The sequence below is a fragment of the Globicephala melas genome, chromosome 15 (assembly GCF_963455315.2).
Source record: "Globicephala melas chromosome 15, mGloMel1.2, whole genome shotgun sequence".
In the NCBI taxonomy this organism is placed as follows: domain Eukaryota; kingdom Metazoa; phylum Chordata; class Mammalia; order Artiodactyla; family Delphinidae; genus Globicephala; species Globicephala melas.
In genome coordinates this window covers 23,576,798-23,604,177 of record NC_083328.1, presented here as the reverse complement: position 1 = coordinate 23,604,177, position 27,380 = coordinate 23,576,798, and the positions used below count along the sequence as shown (strand labels likewise).

The following is a 27,380-nucleotide window of genomic DNA, read 5'->3' as shown; positions in this document are numbered from 1 at the left end:
CCAAAATTAAGTTTTCTGGAAACTACTTCAACAAATCCAGAGCTTAAATCCTACGTCTTTTAACACTTTATTTTTTGAAAAACAGGTATTTCATACAATCTTTGCCACGTTAATGCAAATATGCACAAAGTAGGCCATGTATTTTTGTTTTCCAAAAGTTGCATTATGAACACTTTCAGGAAGCTGGTGTGATTTATTCAACTTTTAACCTTAAATACAATCACAAAATTATAACCATCAGGAGGCATTACAACCTTTTGTACAGAGAATCCACTCTATTTATACAATGTTACTAGAACAAGGAAGATTCAGTTCAACTCAATTTGCTCTACATAATAAGGGTAAAGTAAATTAACAAGTGAAGTGTGATGTTGCCATTGACATCACAGGTGGAAATATAAGGAAAATTTAAACCAAAAAATAATTGACACAGGAACTTCAAACAGGAGCTGAAACTTGGGTCAAAAAAAAACAACCAAAAAAAAGCTGCTTCGAAAGACATAAAAACATTCTGCAAGTCTGCATTTCAGAACAACATTCAATTCATTAAGTTTATCATCTTCAAAAGCCGAGCTAATTGCATGACACTTTTGCATTAGCACAACAGCTTCCCTAGTAAGCCCAAATTCCCATGGAAAGCAAAGAGACTGAATGGTTCATGTTGTACAACTAACTCTTGAACCTATAAAGCTTCTCTCAATTGGAGTCCATTTGCCCTTTTGTAAATAAGAGATGGTGATACTCTTACCCAGGCATAAAAAAAAGCAGGAAAAGTGCAATAAACCCTTCCGGGTTCCTAATACAGTGAATTTCCTTCCCCAGTGTTTGGAAAATTTATAATGCTAGTTCTTCCCCATAGAAGGAGTATTTCTAATACAACCCAAATAATGAAAAAATCTGTCACTTCTTTAAGTGACCCTTACCATTAACATAGTCTACCTCCTAGATTTAAGGGGAGGGGGAAAGTCCTAGCTCTAAATTACTGGCATTTTACAATCTCAAGATACAGAATGGAAGGTCATTGGTTTTCATATTTATCTGGTTTTATGTAAAACAAAGGTACTTAAATGTGCTAACAGAAAAGCGTTCACTGATTTTTGATGTATACGAACAGAAGCTAACAAGGCTAATTGTAGATGCTTTCTTTAATATGAAAAGAATTGGGAGAAAAGAAGAACCAGCTTCTTTGATTTTAGTACTGCCAAAACAAGTAAGCCCCCAGAGTAATCACAAATATGTGGAGGAAAATAGGCCAGGAAGACTTTTCAATTCAAAGTACTGCCTGTATCACCCCAAATTTAAAAGGACCTAAGATTGCACATCAACTCTAATATTTGGCTGCACTTGCATTGCCCTGCTTGGAATTTTTTAATGGCTCTTTCCTTAAATTTCACACATCAGAACAACCACAGTTAAAAACAATGCAGATAACATCAAACGCTGGACAATATAAAGAACACTACATACTAAGTTCAGGTAATAGAGGCAAGTGTTAAGGGCAGAAGTGATGGAAGTTCTTCTTTGTATTATAAACCCTCACCCTGAACCTGGGGTTTGGGCTCTAAGAAAGCAATTTAGGGAAGCAGATCAAGAGCTTGATTCTCAGTTCTCACACAGAAACCTCACACATCTCAAAAAACTCACAAGTGTCAGACACAAAAGAATCTTAATAACCATCTAGCAAACTATGTGAAGAATTCATGACCAGAAATAATGAAATACTGCAGGACACACCAAAGAAACAGTAAAAGAGAAACACAGACAGCACCATAAACTACTAAGCCTCCACAGCTTTACAGATAAATCAACTAAAACTCAGGCAATTCTAGAAAATTAAAGACAGCAAAACACTTAAGATAAACTTCAATTTCCAAGGGTCATAAGTTATTCTGTACCCCCTGAATCTTAGAGAGGGAAAAAGAGAGAGAGAGAGCATAAGAGAGACAGGGGAAGGGGGTGGGGCGGGAGGGAGAGAGAGCAAGAGGAAGGGGAAGGGGAGGGAGAGGGTGAGAGAGAAGGAGGGAGAGAAAGAGAGAGGCAGACCCCTGGTTTTCCACAGGTATTTCTGTATCGTCAAAAATGCATGACTTCATAACCACAGCACTCTGAACTTTACATTATTTTACAAGATAATCACCAAAATATATCCCTGTCTTCTCAAACTGCTGTATCACCAAGGCCTTTGTACCTCTGATTAAATCTGACTGTTGAGTTCTCTTACAACAGGTCAAAATAAGGCTACTTGCCAAATGACTTCCCAGAAGAAGCCAAACTGTACAGATTGGGAGTCTTGTTGTCCAGAGTGCAGTGAAGAGCAAGCTTTGAAGTCCCCAGTTATTCCTATCTGCCCTACAACCAAACATGTATATGCCACACTATTCTCTGAGGGACCATTTTAAAGTAAAAGTGATGGACAATTTAGCAGAGACGCATGTTTTTTATGTAAAGCTGTTTTGTTTTCGCTAGGATAAGGTGCCAGGTACCTCTGAAGCCTGAAATTCACAGGCAATAAAATTAACCTATTTCATTTATCTTCTTTACCAAAGAAGAAGCAATTTCTGAATACTACCTATAGGGACAAACTAGTGTGAACTTGTTTTATCACTGTGATAAAAGTTTTTCCTGTGACAAAGAATGTTGTTGAAAGACTGTTTAATCTTGAGAGAGAGTAGAGGTAATCAAGTGATGAGTGCAATAGCCTCTAGGAAATAAAGCAGTGTGCAAAACACAATATGGCATTATTATTCCAGATAGGTTGTTTTGATTGTGAAAATAAGGTTCAAGATGAATGAAGAAAATAAAATTTGATGCACTAGGTTCCTTAACTTGCTATTAGACACATGGGGGTATTCAAAGATACCACCTTTCTTGTAATACCTGTCAAAGTATTCGAAGAGCACTGATACTGAAATGCATTCTCCCATGAGTATTTAAAGATTATATATTAACGTGGCAATGAGGATACAGGAAAGGCCAGAGCTATGTGGAATATTTCCTTAATACCTTTCAAGTTTGTGAAGACTGGCAACTAGAAAGTGATCACAGTGCTAATCTCTAAAATGCAGGAAAAATGTACTCAATCCAGATTTTAATCATGTTCTACTTTGTGTTGATACGTGACTTTAGGAATCCTATTCTAGTCTGGATTTTTATTTTGGATCAACAATTGAGCTTACACAGTCAGTACTGAAATGCAATGCTAAATTTAAGGAAACCTTGATCATGAATTCACTACTGAACAGGAAACTTAAAATTGTGGAAAAAGTAAAGTACTTCACACACTAATAACTGAACTTAATAAAAGATGTTGGTGGTTCGCACTTTTGCTGATGTTTCATGTATATGTCCTAAAATGCCAGGTAAACTAAAGCACTTTTAATTTACACCTTGTAAATTGTAAATTAAAAGTACCAAATGAGAAAACTGAATTAAAAAAACATTTCACTCTACCTCCACCAGAACATCACTTTATTGTTAATCTGTCATCAACAATGTAAAACTCTAATAGGTACTCTATCCTGGTTTTTAAAAAGGTAAAAGATTACATTGGATTAGCTACTTTCTATGAAAGAAACTACAGCAATCACAGAAGAGGGAAAATTTGAATGACCTCCCAAAAATGTACACTATAAGCGAAGGGGAGTGTACATTAAATCAAATGTCTGTTAGATTCATTACCTGTGAATGCACAGTGACAATTCTGGAAACTGTACATGATAGAATCACAGAAATGACTTAAATAATCAGAATTACATTTTGTATGTGATCACCAGACCTTTAAACCATCCTTGCATTTTCCACGTTACTGGTGGTTTTGGAAAAATTTCTGTTTATCACTCCAAATATAAGTTGTTAACAGCATTGAGATGGAAGAATATGAAGTATAAGGACTGAAATAAAAGTGAATGTGAAAGATGGCTAATCTACTAGATCAAGTAAAGGGGGATGGGCAGATGGTGGGGGCTGGGGAGGAGGAGGATGGGGTGGGTTTTTTCCCTTCATTTCAGAAGTTCTTCCAACGTAGTGTTATCTGTTACATAGCTCTCCTTCTTCAGTCCATTTCTGAAATTCATATCGCATAGCCTTTTTGTACTTACTGGTCAACCCAACCAGTACTGTTGCCAAGCAACAAGTGTTATGCAAGAATCTGAATGCATCAAATCTTCCTTGGCTGTGTCGCGGCCCCAGTTTTCTCTGTTTCTGAGCGGGGTTTGATTTTTCCTGGATTGTACACACAGGGTCAGGTGGAATGGAGTTCCAAATCACTCTGTGCTCCGCGGCATCCCGATTTCTTTCTGCAGCTAACCTCCTGACACGTTTGCAGCTGTTCTGTGGCAGAAAGACAATCTCCGTGTTCAGGCGGTGAGCTTTCTTTCTTTCACCCTTGACCCTGGGGTTGCAGGCCATGGTGTTGGGCGTATCCCTGAGTGCAGCTGTCCTGCAGGATTCACTTCCTAGCGCACCGAGATTTCCTAGGTTTCCTCAGAATAAGCCCCCAGTTGCATCACCACCGACTGTGGTGTGGCTTTGGATGCCTGAGGCTGAGTTGATTCTGGTGGATGTCTGACCTCGCTTAACCAGACTCATCTACTGTCTTGCCATTCATACCCAGGCTGTCCAACCTTCATACAGCTGAGCCAAGTTATCTAGATTAGTTGCTTCCTTAATGACATAGTCAACCTGTAAAAATAGGCAGGATAGAATTAAAGCCATTTAAAACTTGAAAGAACATGGCTCATATATGAGTTATATGAACTGTTTAGGAGTAAGTTCCCAAATTAATTACCCAAAGATGTGTAGTTGTCATGGTGGGAAGAGAAGTTAAGTAATCTGAGCTTCCTTCATAATTCCATAACTTACAAATGTGTGTCTTGGGAAAGTCACAATCCCCTTTAAGCCTTATGAATCCTTAGATGAAGAGATAGCACCACTGACCCCACAGGTGCCCTTGGGATTAAACATATGAATTCACTGGGCAAATGCTTAGGTGCATTAAAAAGTGCCCAGCAGATAGATTCTGAAACAGATTGGTACTCAGCAAATATCTATTGATTCTTCTTTTTTTTTGGGGGGGGGGCACACTGTGCGGCATGTGGGATCTTAGTTCCCCAACCAGGGATCCAACCCATGCCCCCTGCAGTGGAAGCACAGAGCCTTAACCACTGGACTGCCAGGGAAGTCCCCATATCTGTTGATTCTGACTCAGCTAAATTTTCTTTTATAGTAAGAGATATAATCGTTATCTCTATCCAGAGCACCCATCAGGGTCCAATTATATCGTAAATGCTCAATATAAGGCTGCTCAATTGTAACCTACACCAAAAGTTGTATGCAAAGAACTCTATACTTACCCCACTCCTGTGAGCCCCTTAACTTTTTCATATAAAATTTAATAACTATCAGAATAAAAAGCACAATAGCCAAGCATCCTTTAAAAAGATGGACAGAGACCTAAGATGCACAGTCATGAAAGCACACAGCCCATTAACCTACCAAAAAGTTTCTGAAGTAAGGATACCCCCGGACCCAGAACACCGTCCATGGTTTTTGACAAACTTGACGAACTCTCTCTAAAGAATGAGTCTTAAACAAGAAGAGCTTAAGCTTAGATCCTATACAGAGATGTAACAGTGTTTTTTAAAAAAAAAAAAAAAAAAAACTTTCCTTGTTGATGTTAAATTTGAATTGTGGATGCCAAACCATTAAAAAAATAGGACATTCACAAGTCTCAAATTTTTACCCCACAGAAGAAAAGGCATATGTGTAATGGAGAATTCAGGAGAACACTACCCTTGACCAAGTGATCTAACTTAACAACAAAGATAGCACAAACACACACATGCCTCCGATGTAAGATTCTAAGAACACATCATTGGCGAAGTATTCTTGCGAAAAATGTTGATTCTGAATCTAATTATGAAGAAAATGTCAGACAAATACGAACTGAGACACATTCTGCAAACCAAGTAGTCTGGACACATCAAAAATATAAGTGTCATAAAAGAAAAGAAAGAAAAGGCTCAGGAACTGTTCTAGACATTAAAGGAGATTAAAAGTAGAACAAGTATATGAAATTCAAGATAAGCCTTGACTAAATCTTGTATGGGTTGGGGTGGGGTTGGGTTGGTGGTTAAGGAGAGGCAGGCTAAGTAATAAAGGACATTTGAAGAATTGGAGAAATCTGAATATGGACTCAATGTTGGATAGAAGTCAATGGTTAACATCAATGTTAAGTTTCCTGAGTTGATAATTACATAATTGTATCATAGCTATATATTATTAAAATGTTTTGGTTAGGAGACAAAGTATTTAGGCATGAAGTGTTAGAATGTCTGCAACTAACTCTCAAATGTGGTTCTGAAAAACTGTGTGTATGAACACACATACACAGAAAGGTAAAGTGAACGTTAAGAAAGCATCAACAATTGGTCTACCAATTCTAGGTAAAGAGTATATGAGCATTCCTATATTTCTATAGGTTTGAAACTTTTCAAAATAAACAGCTATGGGGAAAAGAATTCATTCCTGAATTTATATATACAATTTTAGAAACACTAATGATAAAATTTCAGAGTAATAACTTCAGACAAACTGACACCCAAGAACACTTTATAGATACTACTATTTATACATACTATGACACCCAAAATGTCATCCTTATTTCATTCAAAACCTTCACACAGCCCTCTCTAAAATGCAAATTAACGGTCTTCTGTTGGAGGACAGGGGGTCAAGCCACACCCCAAATTTTTGTTAAAAGAGAACTGGGAAGAAAGGAAAGTGCTAATAGGGTAGAGTCAGAGTCAAATGCTGAATATTTGATAATCCTAGAACTGTGTCACTCAAAATCTTCTGAAGCCAATAAAATCAATTTAAGTTCCTTATTTCTTGATATATCACCAAAGGATAGGGGTGAGGGGATCTTTAAACCTATACTGTTTCAGCAGCATTAAAATGTGTAGCTCAAGTTTAAAAAATGGTCACCTGTTCAGCAACTGACATCCTCCTATTCGGATCAACATCTCGGCCCTCTAACTTGGCTTTCACTCTCTTCCACACGCTCACTGCATATGAGTTTCTCTCCTGCACAGCTGTGAAGCAATGGAAACGTGTAAGTCAAACCACCACTTAGTATTAATATTTAAGGTATCCTTATTCTGACTAATTACCTTTTCCAGTTTTAGGGTCTCTGACAGCCTTTTTAGGACTACAGGCAACACTCTTGCCAGTTCCTGGAACAGTGCTTGGTGGAGTGTCTGCTGATGTAGCTAGATTTTTCTGAACCAGCTTTCTAGCATTCTGTGACATGACATCAGGCTGAGTCTTCTGGCCAGTGTTGCTCCGGACTGCTATAGAGAAAGAGTTGGTAGCTCAATTTACATGTACACAGAAAATGAAGGAGCAGGGCAGTGCTCTCTCAGTCATCAACTACAAATGGACAGCCCTGATACTAGATAGGATTTTACAACCTTAAAGTCCTTATCCCTTAAAATAAAAACTCTCCTCCTAAAAATATAGCCTAAACAGCTAGATATTCAGATATAAATTTGTACAATGATGCTCACGAGTTTGTTGTGGCATTAAAAAACTACAAATATCTTAACTGTCCAACAATTAATACGGTAAAGTCATAGAATGGCACATTAAATCTTGCCATTAAGTCATTTTTTTGATTACTTAATGATAGGGAAATTATCTATTTAATAGTAAGTGGGAAAAGGCAACAAAAGTTGCATTCACAGAATGATCCAACTTGTATATGTGTGTGCATGCATATAGGGAATTCAACAAATACATAGTGGTTTTACCTCTAATTGGAATGGAACTATAGATTTTCCTATAATTATTTTTCTGTATTTTCCTAACAGAATATATTTTATAATCATAAAATAAATTATTTAGAGAGTATCTGAACACACGGTATTTTTACTCTCTAACAATAAGTACTTTTAAAATTAAGCCAGAATTTGTTCAGTTTGAGATATGACAAGTTTATGGAAACCCTTTATTTTAAATAATTAATTTTTTAAAATTGCAGTATAGTTATTTATAATGTTGTGTTAGCTTCTGTTGTACAGCAAAGTGAATCAGTTATACATATACATATATCCACTCTTTTTTAGATTCTATTCCCATATAGGTCATTACGGAGTACTGAGTAGAGTTCGTGTGCTATACAGTAGGTCCCCATTAGTTATCTATTTTGTATATAGCATTATGTATATGTCAGTCCCAATCTCCCAATTTATCCCTCCTCCCGCTCTCCCCCTTTCTACATTTGTGACTCAATTTGCTTTGTAAATAGGTTCATTAAGGAAACCCTTTAAAAAGGTGATGACTAGAAACATATTAGACACTCATTAAACATCTTAGCATCTATGTGTAGATTATTAACAGGTCAAGATTCAGGTTCTTCTGAAGTAGGGGAGTCTTACCTGCAGCAAAGGATGGCTGGTAAGTAGCAGATGACGTTGGACTCGAACATTCATTTGTTGCATCGGTGACTAAGGGTGATGCAAAACTCACTAAATTATTATAGACACTGAAATATAAAATAAAATGGCTCATTTATGATATGCTTTAGCAAATAGCTACTTATAAATATGAACAAAACTGAAAAAAAATTAAATGAATTAAATAAACAAACTTACTCTACCAGATGTTTTGCTTATATTTTAAATTCAGGCCAGAAGGCATTCTTACCTCTGACTTTGTGTTTTCAGTTCTTTCAAGGTGGGAGTTATTTCCTGGAGCATTTCAACATGTTCTTGACTTCGAACCTGACCCATAGCTTGGACTAATGTAAACAGCACTGTCTGAATGTTGTCTTGCCATGATTTATATTCACCCAAGAACTGCCTAACACTGTTCTCATAGGGAACATCTTCACCATCTGCCAGAGCAGCTTCTTCATCCTAGAATCAGTATGTTAATGATCAAGAAAAATGGTATTTGCTTCAGTAATTACTCTTAAAACCATCACCTTTTGGATAACAGGTAATACGTGTTTTTCAAATACCAATGTGTTTATAACATGCTTATTACAATTTAACTCCTTTTCCACAGGAATCTTGTTTCCAGCACAAATAAAAACTCCAATGAAAAACAAATCCAGGGGTGGGAGGGAGGGAGACGCAAGAGGGAAGAGATATGGGAACATATGTATATGTATAACCGATTCACTTTGTTATAAAGCAGAAACTAACACACCATTGTCAAGCAATTATACCCCAATAAAGATGTTAAAAAACAAACAAAAAAACAAACAAAAAAAAACAAATCCAGGGAATGCCTTGGCAGTCCAGTGGTTAGGACTACACACTTCCACTGCAGGGGGCATGGGTTCGATCCCTAGTGGAGATCCTGCAAGCCACGTGATGTGGGAAAAAAAAAAAAAAAATCCAAAAAGGAAATGATTTACTGTTTTGTGATGATGAAGTAACGCAGCCTTTTCTGGGGATTCAGTTTCCTTACTATCTAGATTCTGTACTGGAGGGAAGATATTTCATTTATTTTGGAAGCAAGCTATACAAGTTTGGGTAGGGAGGTGCAAGAGAGGTTAGAGATCTAAATACTCTGTGAGACTAGGTTCAAGTTTCAGCTCTACTATAAATTATATGACTTTGGATAAATCAATTTCTCTAAGCCCCGGTTTCTCTGTGAACAAAATCAGAATACTACTTATACTTACTACCTGCTTTAAAAAAAATAGTTGATGAAAACACAAATTAACTCAGTGACAAACAATATGACCTGAGAGAAATTAGGGTTTTTTCTCATAAATAAAACTGTTTGTAATTTTATAAAAGGGGGGAGTAATTATGTGTCAATGGTATTAGTCTTACCTTGGCCATTGCTTTCAGGAGATGTTTGACATCTCCAAGCTGCCGGTTATGACCAGTGAGCACAGTCTTTATATTATCAACCAAATTCTGAATTGTTTCACAGACCATTTCTATCTGTTGCTCTTTCTCTGTCTGAATTGCTCTCTGAGTAGACATATCCTGGGTCAGTTGTTTGTGTGCTGACAAAAGCCATTCAGAGCTGCCAATAGGATGTTCAAGACTCGTGTCCTAAATAGAATAAGCATTTGTTTGATTTTAAGTATCAGCCAGAATAATATAAGGTTCTTTTCTTCATCATCATCTCAAAAGACATTCATAACTCAAGCCGCAACACAAAGAACCTCAGTTGCTGAGTCATGAATTAATTACCTACAAAACACTACTTGACAATAATAAACAATCTATAAAATACAGACTAAGATTTTTACCTTTTCTGCATAATCATACAGGGCATAAATGTTTAAAGTTTAAAACCTAAGAAAACCTAAGAAACCTAAGGAATAACAAAGATGATCCATATCCGGGAAACTAAACCCACTGTAAATCACTCTTTCTCACTGTTGTGGCCTCTCCCGTTGCGGAGCTCAGGCTCCGGACGCGCAGGCTCAGCGGCCATGGCTCACGGGCCCAGCCACTCCGCAGCATGTGGGATCTTTCCAGACCAGGGCAAGAACCCGTGTCCCCTGCATCGGCAGGCGGACTCTCAACCACTGCGCCACCAGGAAGCCCTAAATCACTCTTTAAAATGAAACCAGAGTCTCGTAATACATAGTCTAAAGCCTTCCCACAAAGTAGAAATGCCGAATTTATCAACCTGATAATCCAGCATTCATCTTCCACTAGCCCTCTGTCTGCTACCCTACTTTCAGAGCATCTGAGTCATTTGCTACACACTGTCTTTCTCCTCCCCTCCGAACCTCCACAGTACTTCCAGTTGTAACTCTGAGAGTTCTTTTCACTTTTTCATTCACTGTATTATTTGTGTAAATAAGTTCCTTGGGGGCTAAAAGCAAGATTTAATCATCACGGTACCCCCTCATAACATCTCATATACAGTACATGCTCAATAAATGTAAAGTAGTGAGTGAATGTATTAAATTGATTTTGAGGGCATATAGTTGGTCTTATTTTAATCACCCAATCTCTTCACTCCCACCAAGATTCAAGACTTACCACTCTCTGTAATAAACGAAGCTCTAACTCAGAGACCGAACTGTTAAACTGTGATGCAAATGAACACATTTGCTGACACCGTTTGATTAGTTCAAATAATGAGGCATCCAGGTTTAAGGCTTCTGCAGTTCTAGTACGTAAACTTTCAAAATGAATGATATTGCTGCAGAGGAAAGTGACCTGTGAAGACGAAAAAGAAGAGTGGAACCACCACAATGAAGAAAAAATTTGCAATTAATGAAAACAAAAAAATACTACCTATTGATTTCCAGAATTCAGGACCAGGTCCTGAAAATGTATGAATGTATGACTCTTGTGGGAAACAGACCTACTCCTTATAAAAGCTAAATAAATGAACATTTTTTGGTTGATGCTGTTAAGACTGAGATGGCCAAAAGCACCTAAGGAGAATCAGGTAAATATTATCTTCTGCACGATTGTTTTTTAACTGAAATTTTACTCCATACTAAAACTGTTATGATATTCAGCTGCAATTTGTTCGTGCTGTGTCTGAATTCCAACCTGAAATGTTCCCCTTCTGCTTCTACTCCTGCCTAACTTTACCATAAAGATCAGAAAACACTAACTGGATATTTGACAATATTAAGCACATCTTTTAAGGTACAACAATAGTATTGTGACTGTGTTCCTAAATAGTTCTCTCTTTTTTTAAAAAAATAAATTTATTTATTTTTGGCTGCGTTGGGTCTTCGTTGCTGAGTATGGCCTTTCTCTAGCTGCGGTGAGCGGGGGCTACTCTTCGTTGTGGTGTGCAGGCTTCTCATTGCAGTGGCTTCTCTTGTTGTGGAGCATGGGCTGGTTCTACGTGTGCAGGCTCAGTAGTTGTGGCTCACAGGCTCTAGAGCACAGGCTCAGCAGTTATGGCACACGGACTTAGTTGCTCCGCAGCATGTGGGATCTTCCCGGACCAGGGCTCAAACCCGTGTCCCCCGCACTGGCAGGCAGATTCTTAACCACTGCACCACCAGGGAAGTCCCAATAGTTCTCATTTTTATACTTATTGAAATACTTACAGATAAAATGATATAATATTTGGGATTTCCTTAAATATGGGATGTGAAGGAGGAGTAGGAAGTATAGAGGAAATAAAGTAGGGCTTAAGTTGATAATTATTAAATTTTGGTAATGGGTATATGGGATATGGGAATCATATTAGTCCAATTTTGCACCTGATTAAAAAGTACATAGTAGTTTTTGTTTGTTTGTTTTTTGCTCCCAATCACAACAAAGTTAATCCACAACCTCTGGCAGTACACAAGGTCCTAAGACATTTTATTGCCATGTGGAAAAAATAACATTCAAATCTTTATAGTTGCATATAAGGAAAATCTTAGATAAATATGGAATTAAACTCCTTATTTTCCAAGAGGCTGGATCCACCTTATATTTAACTGCGAGGTAATAAGAGTCTAGGGAAACAACTGGCTGTGAGCTCAGCCTAAGGATGCCCCATCTTTCTCCCCCAAGGCCTATCAGTCCTTCTTCCCAGTGCTGTAAACTAGAGAGTGGCTCTCAAGCTACTCCTAATTATCCCACATGTAACTTCCAATCAATTATATAATCCTGTAACAGAAAACAAAATGGCGCACATGAGTGCCTATACCTGACTTGCTCTTTGGCTCTCTTTAAGGACAAGATTTCTTCTTTCAGCTATTGTTGCTTCAAAATCTTGTAGTACAGGTGTCAGTGCAGGGTTGGCACCACCTGCCCACTTGAGTCGCTGTTCAATACTTGCTTCAAGTGCTGCCAGTTTCTCCTATAAAAGCCAGCAGAATCTCAGTGAAAACGACACTCTTCACTTCCTGTCTGTTGAGCATTTTATATAAATACAAGAGATTCAAAAGAAGTAGGATGGGGCATAAGTAAATTAGAAAACATCTTTAACAAACTGTCACCTTTTGGAATTAATCTTGATTTCACGTTGAATATTTAAGGCTAAACACGTTTTGGATAGGTAAGGATTGGCTTTCAGTTTATTGTCTTAAAATTTGCAGAAAGAAGTTTCATTTTCATTTTTAAATAAAATAGTCCTTAAAACAAAACACCTGCTACACCAAATTCCCACTGTACTATATGTGCTATCTACAAGAAAATCCATTTATACTTTTGATTGTGAAAGATGAAAATCAGATTCCCACAAATGCAAAAATTTACGAATAATGGTAAAAATACAGCCAGGTTATCATGACGAGGAAGATTTTATATAACGAAGTTGCTTCATTATTTATTCAACGTTTTGAGCGGAGGAATTCACATTCATAGTCTCTCTCTTGCTCTCGCTCTCCCCTCCCTCCCCTATTTCTTTCTCTCACACATATACACCTCTAAAATCAGAAAGGGCATGAGTTCATTCTCCTAAATTGAAAACTAGGACTAACATGCTGTAGAGAAAAGGTATTTCAATCTTCAAAGAAGTGAGCTCCAGAAAAATTTTATTAAAAAAATTTTAATTATTATAAAAGTGATTATACTTGATTTTATACTAGTATTAATCTATAAAAAGAACAGAAACATGTCAGTTACTACTGAGTGTACGAGATATAGGAATATTCACTATAGAGAGATATATAAAGCCATCATCAAACCAGTTTTTCTTATTTAAAAAAGGAAAGCGAGATTAAATATTTTGCTGAAATGACCAAAAAATAGTCAATAAAAATGGTTTGGAAAAATGTTCTGCTGCCTTTGACATCACAAAATTCCATTAAGTAACTGCACAATAGAAGTAAAGAAATGCCTAAGCTTCTTGGATATTAATAATAAGCCAAATATAACTGCTTTGTATACATTTCAGAAAATAAATTTGGTATTCGAGTTTTTCCCATTACCAAGGTCCCCTTAATGTATAAAAGCATGGTAATATCAAATTCATTAAAAACTTGGAATATTTAGTATATCTCTATTCTTGGTTCAAAATATACTGCTAAGATTCAGTTACTTTGGAGGGTAAGAAAAAAAGATATAAATTAAAAATAAAAGTGAAAAGGTATTATGTTCCTGTGGCTTAGAAGCCAAGGACAGACTGAACAACAGAGCACTAACACTTCACCACAGTGGAGGTCATTTCTAAAAGTAAGATGTACCAGAAGGAGGATCTGACAAAACACACCTGAACTGTTGCAATTGAAGTTTCAATCTGGCTCAGAGTATGGAGTTTCTTTTTCATGCTGGTTAAGATGGCAGAACGAGGGGGAGGAGTGACCGACATGGCTTGTGGTCTGTTGATAAGGAGATCTTCATGCTGCCACTGTTCAAAGAAAAAGAAATGTAATAAAATAAGCAGGAAAAAGGCCTTTAGATAAACAAGGGAGGGGAGGTGTGATTTAGGACTGGGGGAAGAGGGAAAAAACCCAGCTGCAGCAAGGTGGGGTGAGCAGGGAAGAATAACAGAAACACAATAAAAGAATCAACCAGGTGGAAAATTTCCTGAGGTAGAGAATGGCTGATAAATTTCTGGGATCACTGATATGCAACATTTAAATAGTAATTCCGAAGATGTTTCCTAGTCTAAGTAAAAATCTGCTGCACAATCCCCCTAAAATATAATCTCCAGTTAAGAAGTTGGAATAGGCAAGGTAGGGGAAGAGTTCCCCAGCACGGAGTTTACAAGTAACTGAAAGAAGCAATGGCAGCAGTCACAGAAGAAAGAATTCTCCAGAGAACCTACAAGCGACAGAAAGGCATAGGTAACTACTGACAGAGGATCAAGCCATCCTGTATGCTGTAAGGTGGCCCCAGAAGGCCCAAGGGGCATTTGGGTTAAAATTTAAAAGTTACATTGTGCTTACAGCTTAAAATGTGTTCAGATGAACAAAACTGGAAGGATTTTGATAATGTTTTCCATATAGCTGTCAATTTTTTAAGGGAATAAACTCTAAAATGTATTAAACAATAAAACTTTTCAGGCTCAGTGGTTGAGAGTCTGCCTGCCGATGCAGGGGACACGGGTTCGTGCCCCGGTCCGGGAAGATCCCACATGCCGCGGAGTGGCTGGGCCCGTGAGCCATGGCCACTGAGCCTGCGCGTCCGGAGCCTGTGCTCCACAGCGGGAGAGGCCACAACAGTGAGAGGCCCGTGTACCAAAAAAAAAAAAACTTTTCAACATTTTATATATATATATATATGCATTTTTTAATAAATTTATTCATTTATTTAATTTTTGGCTGCATTGGGTCTTCGCTGCTGCACGCGGACTTTCTCTAGTTGCAGTGAGCGAGGGCTACTCTTTGTCGCGGGGCGCAGGCTTCTCATTGTCGTGGCTTCTCTTGTTGCGGAGCACAGGCTCTAGGCACGCGGGCTTCAGTAGTTGTGGCACACAGGCTTCAGTAGTTGTGGCTCGCGGGCTCTCGAGCGCAGGCTCAGTAGTTGTGGCGCACGGGCTTAGCGGCTCTGCGGCATGTGGGATCTGCCCGGACCAGGGCTCGAATCTGTGTCCCCTGCATTGGCAGGCAGATTCTTAACTACTGCACCACCAGGGAAGCCCCTCAACATTATATTTTTTAGAAGTAAAATAAATACCAAAAAATCCCAATGTGCTAGAAGAACTGTTAATATATAATAAATGCAACTTCAGAATTTGAATAAATTACTTTTCTTATGAGGTAAGAACACAGCTAATGATAAAACTGCAAACAGAAGGAAATACACTGGTTCCATGCCCCACCAATTCCACTCTTGGGAAGTAGCTTCAATATAAATGAAGTTATTAACTGGTTTGTAACACTGCCAAATATAACTGCTTTATATACATTTCAGAAAACAAATTTGGTTACACAAAGTAACCAGTGTTTGTGCCAAAACAGATCCCAGGATAATGTAGTCCCCCAATATTACTCCATGAGTTACAACTTGTCTGAAGCTACTGACAATATTGAAGCCTATATTTGAAATAAAGAAAGAAGAAAAATAGCTATAATTTATACTGTGCTTAGTGTCTTACACAAATCATTTTTTTTTTTTTTTTTTTTGCGATACGCGGGCCTCTCACCGCTGCAGCCTCTCCGGTTGCGGAGCACAGGCTCCGGACGCGCAGGCTCAGCGGCCATGGCTCACGGGCCCAGCCGCTCCGCGGCATGTGGGATCCTCCCGGACCGGGGCACGAACCCGTGTCCCCTGCATCGGCAGGCGGACTCACAACCACTGCGCCACCAGGGAAGCCCCACAAATCATCATTTTTAACCTGCACAGTCATCAACATTTTAGAGAGATACTGTCCCCATTCTACAAGTAAGGAAATCAGACCTTAAGGGAAGTTAAACTTAAGTTCATATACCTGAATCCAAATCCATCTTACTCCCCCAAAGCCTGTCATACTGCCTCTAAACAAACAAGGACAAAAACAGCCTTCTAAAAAACAGTTCCCAAGTGATGACCAATGTATGCACAGAGCTTAGAGAATCAGGGAAACAGAAGTCACTTTAGAAATAATTATGTTAGACAGTACAGAAGGCATATCCACCTAACGAACACATTCAACTGTTAGAAATTACATTTACAAGTAATACTTAATGAAAACACGAACCATACAACTCTGATGGAAACTAATTCAAAGGACACAAAGCATGAACACAAAATGATCTCAACTACGTAAAAGAGAAACAAGGAATAATTGGAAAGACAGCACCGGAATGCTAATGTATTTCGGTGTTTGCTCTGGGCTGGCACAATTCAGGAAGTTTAAAATTTTCTCTTCTTTATACTGTTCTGTATTAATTCCCGCAGTTTTTCAAATTCTTACATTGAGGAAAAACCCCTTTATAAAGAGAAATACTAACTTGAAACATGGCGATATGCAACTGAACGCGCTGTAGGCTTGTCTTACAGGAGGAGATACTCGTCTCCAGCCTGCGCACCAAGTCGTGCTTCTTCCAGGCAGTGTCGTAGGAGCTCGCCAGCACAGTCGCCCTGTTCATGACCAGCTGAGAGAACTTCCCGATCTGGATGTTGTGCTCCACTGCTTTTTTACACAGATCATCAACTGAAACTTTGCTTTCAGCACCAAAATCCTTTGCCTCCACTTGAGCAATAATGTCTACCCCTAGAGCACTGATGAAGCTGCACAGCGTGAGGCCCAAGGCTTGGTTCGGGAGTCCAATCAGGAGCTGCCGCACAAAGTCAGCTGTGAATGCTTTTATCGGTTTAGCCATCTGGTCTTCACTGAAACAAGAGTTTCTAAAAAGGGTTTTCACATTGACAATCTGTACAGGCCCATTTACAGTATTCTGATCTTCAAGTGAACTTGATCCTAAAAAAGGAAATTTTTCTTTCAGTATTTCATGCAACACTAAAATAAGGTAATAATGCTGCTTATTTAAAAACTTGAAGATTGCATTAACTTAGTATTTTAATTTAATTTACAATTAAATTAAGCCTACTCTATCCTGTCCCCCTCCAAAGTACTACACAACTAAACCCAGCTTGTTTAAGAGTGAAATATTACCTGACAAAGTTTTAGAAAAGGTACCACAGAGCCTGAAGAACTCCTTAATTGTCTGTAGTCGTTTTAGAAAGAAAATCTCTTCAAGCACCTGTCGGTGATTATCATCATCAAAAAAATTGACTTGGGTGCTCCTGGCTTCCCTTATAATGTCAATCTTTCGCCAAGCTATAGGAATTTCCATCTTATTTAGCTATGTAAATGAAAGAAAAGCAAGTTCACTTCTCCACTCTTCACACACTGAACAACTACTTTCCTACATTTGCATTATTCATAAAACCATGTCAATATTTACCTTTTCAACTAATAAGCCAAAAGCAGTCTCAACTTGGGCAAACATGCCATCAAATGCTACCAAAAGCATCTGGCCAGCTGACATTTTTGGTGTTTCATCAACTGAACCATTTCTTGGTTGGATTAATTCACCATATTGAGCATGAAGTATTCTAGAGGAAAAGAAAGGGGAGTTAAAACCCTCGCTGAAGAGTATTAAATTTGGGGGAAAATGTAAGATCAACAAGTCTTACAGCTAGTGTATGGAGTCTAGGGGAAAAGTCTCTGTATGAAGGAAGGAGTGTTATTAGCCATCATTAATGTGAGTAAATTTTATGCAAATTTGAACTATGACATTTTAAAAAGAACTATATAAAGTATTACAGTCTCACTTTATACACAGAATGTAAAATAATATAAAATGACAATATTTTTTTTTAAATGTCGAGAATCACACAGTTCTAAAGCCGGTGGACCTAGCAAAAGTTGTCAAGTATGTTCACACTACTGTCACATGGCAGAGCCAGCTACAGACAGTAAATGGAAATACCTATCATTTTTGGCATGCTGAGTTTCGAATAATGCATAGCTTGAAGGTAGGTCTTCATAAATTTGCCTTTCACATTATCATTAAATTAAGAACTTACGTAGTGTTTATGTATCCAAGCACTATTCTAAACATTTTATATAAAAAAGCAAAAATACAATTCCCAGTACCTATGACTACTATCAGTAAAACTAATGTTAACTAGATTTTCAACTTTATCACACACACATAAATAGCTATAAAACTATCAGGAATTATTAAGAGAATTTAAAATTTAGGCTACCCGAGAAATTTCTAATGGAAAAAGAGCTGCATGATGGTATAAAGTTTTACTTGAGATTACCAAAAAGTTTCTCTAATACAAGATACACACAGGCTGTAACAGAATCAAACACGAAGTCTGTAACCCAATGCATACATGGAAGGAAACATTCCTCCATTTGACAGTAAAGGGAATCTAGATTAGATATTAAGGGAAAATAAGGGCTGAAATTTTGTGAGGAAGAAAAGTGTATAGATTTAGCATCTAAGTTTTAAAATAATGTTAGAAATTTTATGATAAAGCTCTTGTGCAAATAATCTAAATCACTATTTGGCTGGCATTTATGTTTATGCTATACTGATTACAGTTACTTTTTAAATTTTATGGTAAAACAACTACAAAGAAACAAGAAAATAGGAAAATTTTTAATGCAACATAAAAGAAAACATTAAGGAGCTGTTACCTTTTTTGGTGAAATAAGACTCCATAAATTAAGAAAAATAAGTTTGCATTTTAGATATATACTTCCTGCAGTTTAAGAATGAAAAGGTATTTGCTTCAAAATAACTGGAGCAGTACAATTTAAATAAGATTAAACAGGTGCAAGAAAGAGAGAGAGAGATTAACCAGGTACAGATAATTACTGAAGTTGGTAAAATGGAGGTTCATTACTATTCTACTTTCTTGTATCTTGGAAATTTTCCCATGGGAGGAAGTATGGTGGGTCAATTCATTTCTACTCTCTCAATTATACCTTCTGAAGGGAACTGGACATCAGAATGCCAAAGAAAGAGGCCTTGAGTCACGAAGCACAAAGAGTAGGGCTTAGCTTTGGGTACAGTGCATGGCTGGAGAAACTGCCCAACCTCTACAGGTTCCAAAGTCAAATTGTTACCCAGATTTAAGAGTCAAGAAATACAATGTTCAATACCTAAAACAAACTTATAAAACTTAAGCTAACTTAAAAGTGTTCATCTGAAATGAGGTGTATACTCCACTAGCTAACTAAACTGGCTCAGATGCTTCCATGGAGTTCCAAGGGCTGGCTTAAAAAGTACCACACTCTACTTTGTGTGTGTGCACATGTATGGTGAAACTACAGCCCTAAAAGAATACATATATGTACGTGATAAAACCACACACACACGCGCACACACACACACACGAGTGCATGTGTAACTGGTGAAATCTGAGTAAGCTCTGTGGACTGTACCGATGTCAATTTCACGGTGTTGCTACTGTACCATAGGTATGCAAGACGTTACACTGAAGGAGGAATGAGGGGTACACAAGACCTCCCTGCACACTTTTTTTTTTAAACACAACTGCCTATGAGTCTGTAATTATTTCCAAATAAAAGGGTTTTTTGTTTTTTGTTTGTTTGTTTTGGCCCTGCCTCAAGGCTCACAGGGTCTTAGCTCCCAACCAGGGATTGAACCCGTGCCCTCAGCGCACAGTACTAACCACTGGATCACCAGGGAATTCCCCCAAATAAAAGGTTTTTTTTTTTAAAGACATTACTTATAAATGCTTATATATATATATATATATATCTGCTCTGAAAATTAAAAGTAAGCTTACAGTAAAATAAGAACTCAAAACTTTTATCTGGCTACCCATCTCTTTCACAAGAAAAGAGAACACAGCTTAGCATTCACTTGCCTGGCGACATCGATGTAATGAGCATGTGTTTCTTCCTCAAGTCCCATAGCTGCATTTCTTAAATAGGCTTGAAGAGATTCAACTAGAGTCTGCAGAGGAACACCATCAGTTGTCTGCTCAATAAGACTGTCCAGTTCATGAAGCATACTTTCTAATGTGTATTCTCCTTTCATTAAACATCTCAGTGCTTCTGGAAATATGATTTGCCGGAAATTTGAATTTAATTCCTATAAATATGTGAGAAACATATTTTAATGCTTTCTGAGTTTAGAGAAAGCAGCATTAAAAGGGAGGAAGTCAAATCACTTTTCGGACCCAGAGATGAGAAACACAACGTTCAATACCGAAAACAAACTTCTAAAATTTAAGCTAATTTAGAAGTACTCACCTGAAGTGAGGTGTATACACCATTAGCTAAGTGAACTGCCTCAGATGCTTCCATGGGGTTAGGAATGTCTAAGTCTTGTGGCACTAGGTGACACTGCTTCAGTAACTGAACAAGGCATGTGACATTTCCACTCATACTGCAGAGCTCCTCCAAGAACCAGGCTCCATCCCGAGAAGTCAGATCAACCAGCTGCTCTCCAGCACTCGAAGCTGCACCTTCCATCATTAGGTTACGTCTAAAAAATGAGATAAATATTTGTACAGTGAAACTGACTTAGCTAAACACACATAAATGGGATATTCAAAATCTGAAAGGAAATAAAGCAGTCTTACACCGAGCAAGACTAATGAAAGAAAAAGGATATCTTAAGTTTGGGATCAAACAAAAGACACATGCACTCTCCATAAGCATCAATGTTCGCAAGACAATGAAATGGTCTCACTATGTGGTCAGCTAACTCACCTTGTGAGGGTACAAAGGGCAGAAATAATAACACTTGCTAGACTCAAAGATCCTTCCTCTCCGTTCTCGTGAAGGAAAACTTTGATACAACGTTCAATTTCTTTCAACTGATCTTCACAAACAGGTACAGTGACAGCTTCCTGTTTCAAGCGTTCCACCTGTCTAATAAGACGGCTGTTTATGTCTGTTGCGTACCGCTGCAGGGTCATCTCAGTGGCAGTGATGAACTGACACACGGTTGGGGGTGGCTGGGGCGCATACTGCACTTCATATCTGTAAACAGAGAAAGAGGTGCTTGTAAAAAAAGTTCACGCCTTACAAAATATGAAAAAAGACAATATGGAATACTGCATTTGATCTTCAAACCTTGAAGAGTAGAAATCATTATTTCCATTTTACAGAAAAGGTCTCGAAAGCGAAAGTAGCTTCCTAAGATAACTTGTTAGTGAGCGATAGAATCAATATTTGAATTCAGCTCTCTTTACCCTGATCCAACCATGCTTACACTGGGATACATTTTAATCAATTAGGAAAAACACACTGTCTTTTAAAGGAAAACATGAGCTCAAACCCTCTTAAAACCAAGAGAAAAGTGACTCCATTTAAATTCCATCTATCAACCATTTCTTTCAGAAAAATAGAATACTATGCAATTAAAAACATGAACACAACTTTGCTTCCAGTCCCAATGAGAAGTAAAGAAAATGGAAAGTGATCAAACTTACTTCCTGTAGAGATCCTGACAGCGCTCTACTGTGGTGTTACAGATGAGCTCTTCCATCCAGCTTTTCCATTGCTCAATTCGATGTTTCTGAAATATAGCCTTCGGATACTGCAGAGCTACGGTTGCATAGTGGTGCAGCTGCTCCAGACAGCCTCGCAGCACCGAGCGCCTCTGCTGCAGGAGGGTACCGACTTCCCCCTCCAGCTGCTCACACTGGCTGATCAAGTGGGCCTGGCCAGCATTCTGCAGAAAGGCTGTTGCTGGCACATAGCTTGGAGGACCTTTGGGTAAAAGATGATCATTGATTACAATGAAACCATTTCAAATCAGCAGTTACTGAAAGGGAGTACAAACCAGAACTCCACACACGAACACAACAACAACAAAACCCACATGCTCACATGTATATCTAAAATAAGTCAGCCCATACCAAGGTCCATTTGTGTGCTTATCTCCTGAAGCAAACTTGCCAGCTGTGTTGCTTCTAAATTATTGAATGCAGCCTGATAATGTGTTATCCACTGTTCAAATTCATTCAGCTTCACCTGGATTGCTTCCTGAACAGCTCTTTGCTGAGTCTGTAGTTGAGTGTGTTCAGAATACCTAATGGAAGGAAAAATTTTTGATTGCTCTTCTTTCTTCTGTGTACTTTCATCACCCTGAAAGTACATTTTGCTTATACTTGGACTGCCTGGTAAGCTCCTTTTCAATCTTGAGGGCACTGCTCAAATGTCCTTTCCTTCTCTGTTTTTTCCTGACCCTACAGACTTCCCTAACTACACTCAACATTTTAAATAAAATTCTACCACATTTGCCAGGGTTACGAGTTATTTGAAGTATGGAAGACTGAGACTTAATAGGTCTCCGTAATCTCAGCGTCTCCGGCAGTGTTTGGCACTTATACATTTAACCACCCTTCACTGAGCTGGGCAGCAGCTCTGTGCAAGGTTCATTCACTTAGATCACTTTTAGTTTAATGCTCAAAAAAACTCAGCCAAGCAGACAAGATCCACTGCACAAATGAATAAGGATTCAGATACAAACCGCAGAGAGAAAACCAAACCCCAGGTTTTCTGAATCCAAGTTCAGTGTTCTAACCACCATGTCCACCATCTCCCATAGTTACTCAAACATGTAAATTAAATATAATAAAGCAGAAAATTTAAGTGAATTCTGCTTTATTAACACTTTGAAAATGCAGTCCTTGGGAGAGCTTTATTTATCTGAGTTGCTGCAATAATTCTAATTCAAGTTGACAATGTTTACACAAAAATATGAAAATTATCCTTAATGGCATATCTTTAGAAATAAGAGTTCAACACTTGTTTTAAACCTGTGTTGCAGAGTATGAGAAGGATGATCCACTCCTTCAGCTCCTTCTAGAAATTCTATTTCTTCCAACAGTTTGCCCTGCAGTTTTTCCACATCTGTTAGTTGCTCTTGCAAGCTCAGGTATTCATCTAAACTGCTGTCCAGCTTGGGAAGTACAACCAGCATCTCGTCCCTATTCTTAAACCAGTTCACCTGTAAAAAGACATTATTAGGAAGATTCTTATATAGGGCTGACTATGAGATATGATGATGTCTGTCAGAAGGATCATGTTAGAAGGACATTCTGCACATGTTACTCTACTTAAATCTCAACAAAGCCGGGGTGTGTGTGTGTGATGGCATCACCCATATTTTTACAAAGATAACTAATGTGGTCAATTCAAACAGCCATAAAATGAAGACTCAATTCCACAATAACACGCAGTTACCACCATGCCACACAAAACAAGATTAGCATCACTGGCTACCACGATATTAAAATCAAGAAGGAGGGAGGCTATCCAAGTAAAGAACACTTAAAACCGTCATTGGTAAACACTTTTCAGTCTATTAAGAAAGGTATAATTTTTTCAAATCATTAACCCACCTCCCATGTGTGAGGGTGACTGTGTGTCTTTGCATGGGAGCATTTCTTAGTGAAAGATCACAGCAAACTGTGTCTTACTTCGCTGCCATTTCAGTATTATACACTACAGTCGTACAAAACCAATTTTTAGAAAAAGTTTCACTCTTGGACTTCCCTGGGGATGCAGTGGTTAAGAATCCACCTGCCAATGCAGGGGACACGGGTTTGAGCCCTGGTCCAGGAAGACCCCACATGCCACGGAGCAACTAAGCCCGTCTGCCACAACTACTGAGCCTGCGCTCTAGAGCCCGCGAGCCACAACTACTGAGCCCATGTGCCTAGAGCCCATGCTCTGCAACAAGAGAAGCCACCGCAATGAGAAGCCCGCGCACCGCAACGAAGACTAGCCCTGCTCGCCGCAACTAGAGAAAGCCCGTGCACAGCAACAAAGACCCAATGCAGCCAAAAATAAATTAATTAATTTTTTTAAAAAAAGAAAAAGTTTCACTCAACTTTTTTATGGACATGTTAACTTTTTTTTTTTTGGCCATGCCACACAACTTGTGGGATCTTAGTTCCCCGACCAGGGCTGGAACCTAGGCCCCAGCAGTGAAAGCGCCGAGTCCTAACCACTGCACTGCCACGGAATTCCCTGGACATGTTAACTATTTTTTTTTTTTTTTTTTTTTGGTTCCATCAAGTCTTAGTTGTGGCAGGCAGGCTCCTTAGTTGTGGCATGCATGTGGGATCTAGTTCCCGGACCAGGGGTCAAACCTGGGCCCCCTGCATTGGGAGGGCGGAGCCTTAACCACTGTGCCACCAGGGAAGTCCTGGACACGTTAACTATTAACCAAAAGATGACGATGACTTATTATCATTGGCCTCACCTTAATTTCAGCTACTCTTGAAGAAAAAAGGCTGCGAGTGATCTCTCGTTCCATCTCTCTCTTGCTCTGCTTGCTCTCGGCCTGCTGGCCCCCTCCACCATAGACAGCACCAGCAAACCCGGCCTCACCCCCAGCTGTCCAGTCCACCAGGGGGTCATACACAAAGGCCTCTAGCAGTGTCAGCAGAGTCTCTCTGCCACGCCGCATAATGTGTAGAACCTGTTTTCAGAAGACTTTTAATTAAGTTTTGCCACAAGTTTCCTCATTAAAATGTAGTTTTTCATTCCAAAGGATTTGTTGATTTAAACAGGTACACTAAGAGGTGTAAGAGAAAAAAAACCACATACCTGCTCACATGAAAGCCTAAAAACACCTTCTACTCCAGTTACACCCAGTGCTGTTTCAATGTTCTGTGTCATTCGAAAAGGTACTTTCTCAGGAACTCTAAGGCTTTTACCTTGAAAAGATAAATCATTATATTTTTGTCCTTTCACCAAAATAAATTCGACCCTCATATAAAAAGTCTTTAATTTTACCTTTTTCAAAGCAAACATTGTAATCTATGTGAACAACCTCTCCAGTCGTCATATCAATGAGAACATTATCCAGATGTCTATCTCCAAGGCCAATTATGTATCCGACCATAGACATGACTGCAGTAGATCTGGCATAAGACTAAAGAAGAGGGGATGGGGGAGCAAGTTAAGCATCATTAGCAAATTTCCTTCCAACATGGACTTGATTCTCTAAAATTTACAAACCTCCATAATCCTACTCCCTTATTTCTAAATAAACAGCTAGCGCTCTGCAGGGACGCTGCACGTAGTCACAGAAACTCTGCACTGAGCAACAGCATACGACACAGGTTGGTCCAACTTAATCAGTATCAGAATGCAGGTTTAAAAAAACAGAACTATTCTTCAGCCTCTCTAGTTTTTCCCTTTCTAAAGTTTTTATTCTCCTTTTCATTTAATCCATAATCCCCTCCATTCTGCCTTCATCCAGTCATGGCTATGACTCATAAAAATAAATGTAATATAAGATTCAAATGCAGGTCTCAAACTACCAAGTCTGGAGGGAGGCAGGAGGAAGGTGAACAAGACAAGACAGGAAGCAGGCAAAGAAACAATAATACTAATGATAGTCTAAAACAAAACACATACCTGTGTGACTCTCCACCATTCATCAGGGGTGGTGCAAGATGACCAAAGCTCTTTAGCGAGGAGATTTGGGGGCGTGGCCTCCATTAACTCTTCTAATACCGCCTTCATCACATGAAGAGGCCAATCCCGTCGGGACACATCCAGACTAAGTCCAACTGCTTTCAAAGCAGGACTAATTTTACTATAATAAAGTTCACTAGGACGGGGTACAATTCCAGGATTCTGAGGAGTTTGGTAGGAATCTTGGGCCTTTAAAAAAATTTTTTTTAAGGAAAGATCAACTTTCTTTAAATAAGGATAAAGATTACCTTGAATATAAAGCAGTATTTTAAAAACTGGTTTTTCAGCGGAACTCTCTACTTAGCTAGCTAAATCTCATCCATCAAATAGCCAAGTCGTCTGGACTATGCATCTTTCTTACAATCTACATATCATTTTCTTAATTTGGTATTACTACTTTATTGAAAACTCTGTCTACTGTTATATTTTCTTGAGGTTCAATTCAAGCTCAACATCCAAGTTACATTCTTCTTTGTAACATATAATTCTGTTTAAAATTTATCACTCATTTATTGCACATATTTCATTCTTCACCAATATGACTTAATCAATGTAAAATTAACAACAGATATTCAGAAACACCTTAGACAAAAATTTAAATAGCCCTTCTCTAATTCCACCTCCAATTCACCCCCTCAGTACCTGTTCTGTAGTCTCCTAGGCCTACCTAAAAAAATCTGAAGCCTTTCAAACTCTTGCTCCTTCCCATACCTGCCCTACTTAGATTCATTTTATTTGTCTAGATGTTGGAACCTGAAGTTGTGACTTTAAAAATTTATCTTCTTATCTGTAGTACTTAGTACTACTCCTGTAATATACACTAAGCACTCAGCTACTTAGCTAAATGAATTCTAAAAAACTGTTCTAAATCGTAATAAATTTCACGGGTACAAAATAGGATGCCACAGTGATTAACTCCAAATTTAAAGTTGTGTCTATTCCTTCTTTAACTCTTATAAACTTGGAAAAAACCTCAAGGGCAAGTAAGACTAGAAATATGTCACATGTAACAGAGAACAGACTAATATATATACTTGTTTATTAACATTCAAATAAAAGCACATATTTTAATTTTAATCAACCTTTTGTGCTTGTAAGGCAGCTTCCCGTTGTTGCCATCGTTTGTAAAGACCAAATAAGGGTGTGGCTCCATCCACCCACTGGATTAGGCCTGATCGAGTTCCTAGTGGTGTTACAGAATAGTGTCGAGCATGGAAACGGGGTGTTTCCTGGCGATTGATTGTAGCAAACATAGTATTTACAATAGACAGAAATTGCATTATTCTCTCATCCAGATGTAAATCCTCCAATCCTATGGAAACAAAATTAAAGTAGCTAGAGTAGGTGACCAGATGGGGTGAAGTGCAATGGGATGGGTGCAATGGGATTGTGCTCCTCTCAATTAGCAACAGCAGTCAAGAAGTGACAGCCAAAGAAGCACAATGAGAGCATTAGACAACATTCTATTGTCACAAGGTATTAGATACTAGCATTATTAGCTGTACCTCAGTTGCCCTGCTTCTGTAAGTTCATAAGCAAGAAGAGAGGAAGCAATGGAAAATCATACTACACAGCCTCCA

General features: G+C 38.4%; 1 protein-coding gene across 1 annotated transcript in view; it reads right to left on the bottom strand.

Annotated features, from left to right (window-relative positions):
* Nucleotides 1–50: 50 nt before the first annotated feature.
* SMG1 (SMG1 nonsense mediated mRNA decay associated PI3K related kinase) overlaps nt 51–27,380 on the bottom strand; it is a 97,848-nt gene continuing 70,518 nt past the window's right edge. Inside the window, exons 41-63 of the mRNA XM_030847169.2 lie at nt 26,883–27,112; nt 25,741–25,989; nt 25,114–25,252; nt 24,925–25,034; nt 24,578–24,796; nt 23,127–23,317; nt 22,224–22,396; nt 21,795–22,074; nt 21,070–21,342; nt 20,608–20,842; nt 20,220–20,446; nt 17,771–17,921; nt 17,479–17,668; nt 16,814–17,283; nt 14,149–14,286; nt 12,643–12,795; nt 11,019–11,198; nt 9,846–10,073; nt 8,704–8,915; nt 8,436–8,542; nt 7,170–7,349; nt 6,985–7,091; nt 51–4,680 (exon numbers count right to left, since the gene is read on the bottom strand). Of these exons, the coding sequence (XP_030703029.2) occupies nt 4,603–4,680; nt 6,985–7,091; nt 7,170–7,349; nt 8,436–8,542; nt 8,704–8,915; nt 9,846–10,073; nt 11,019–11,198; nt 12,643–12,795; nt 14,149–14,286; nt 16,814–17,283; nt 17,479–17,668; nt 17,771–17,921; nt 20,220–20,446; nt 20,608–20,842; nt 21,070–21,342; nt 21,795–22,074; nt 22,224–22,396; nt 23,127–23,317; nt 24,578–24,796; nt 24,925–25,034; nt 25,114–25,252; nt 25,741–25,989; nt 26,883–27,112 (4,520 nt within the window). The 3' untranslated portion in view covers nt 51–4,602. The remainder of the gene's footprint in view (nt 4,681–6,984; nt 7,092–7,169; nt 7,350–8,435; nt 8,543–8,703; nt 8,916–9,845; nt 10,074–11,018; nt 11,199–12,642; nt 12,796–14,148; nt 14,287–16,813; nt 17,284–17,478; nt 17,669–17,770; nt 17,922–20,219; nt 20,447–20,607; nt 20,843–21,069; nt 21,343–21,794; nt 22,075–22,223; nt 22,397–23,126; nt 23,318–24,577; nt 24,797–24,924; nt 25,035–25,113; nt 25,253–25,740; nt 25,990–26,882; nt 27,113–27,380) is intronic.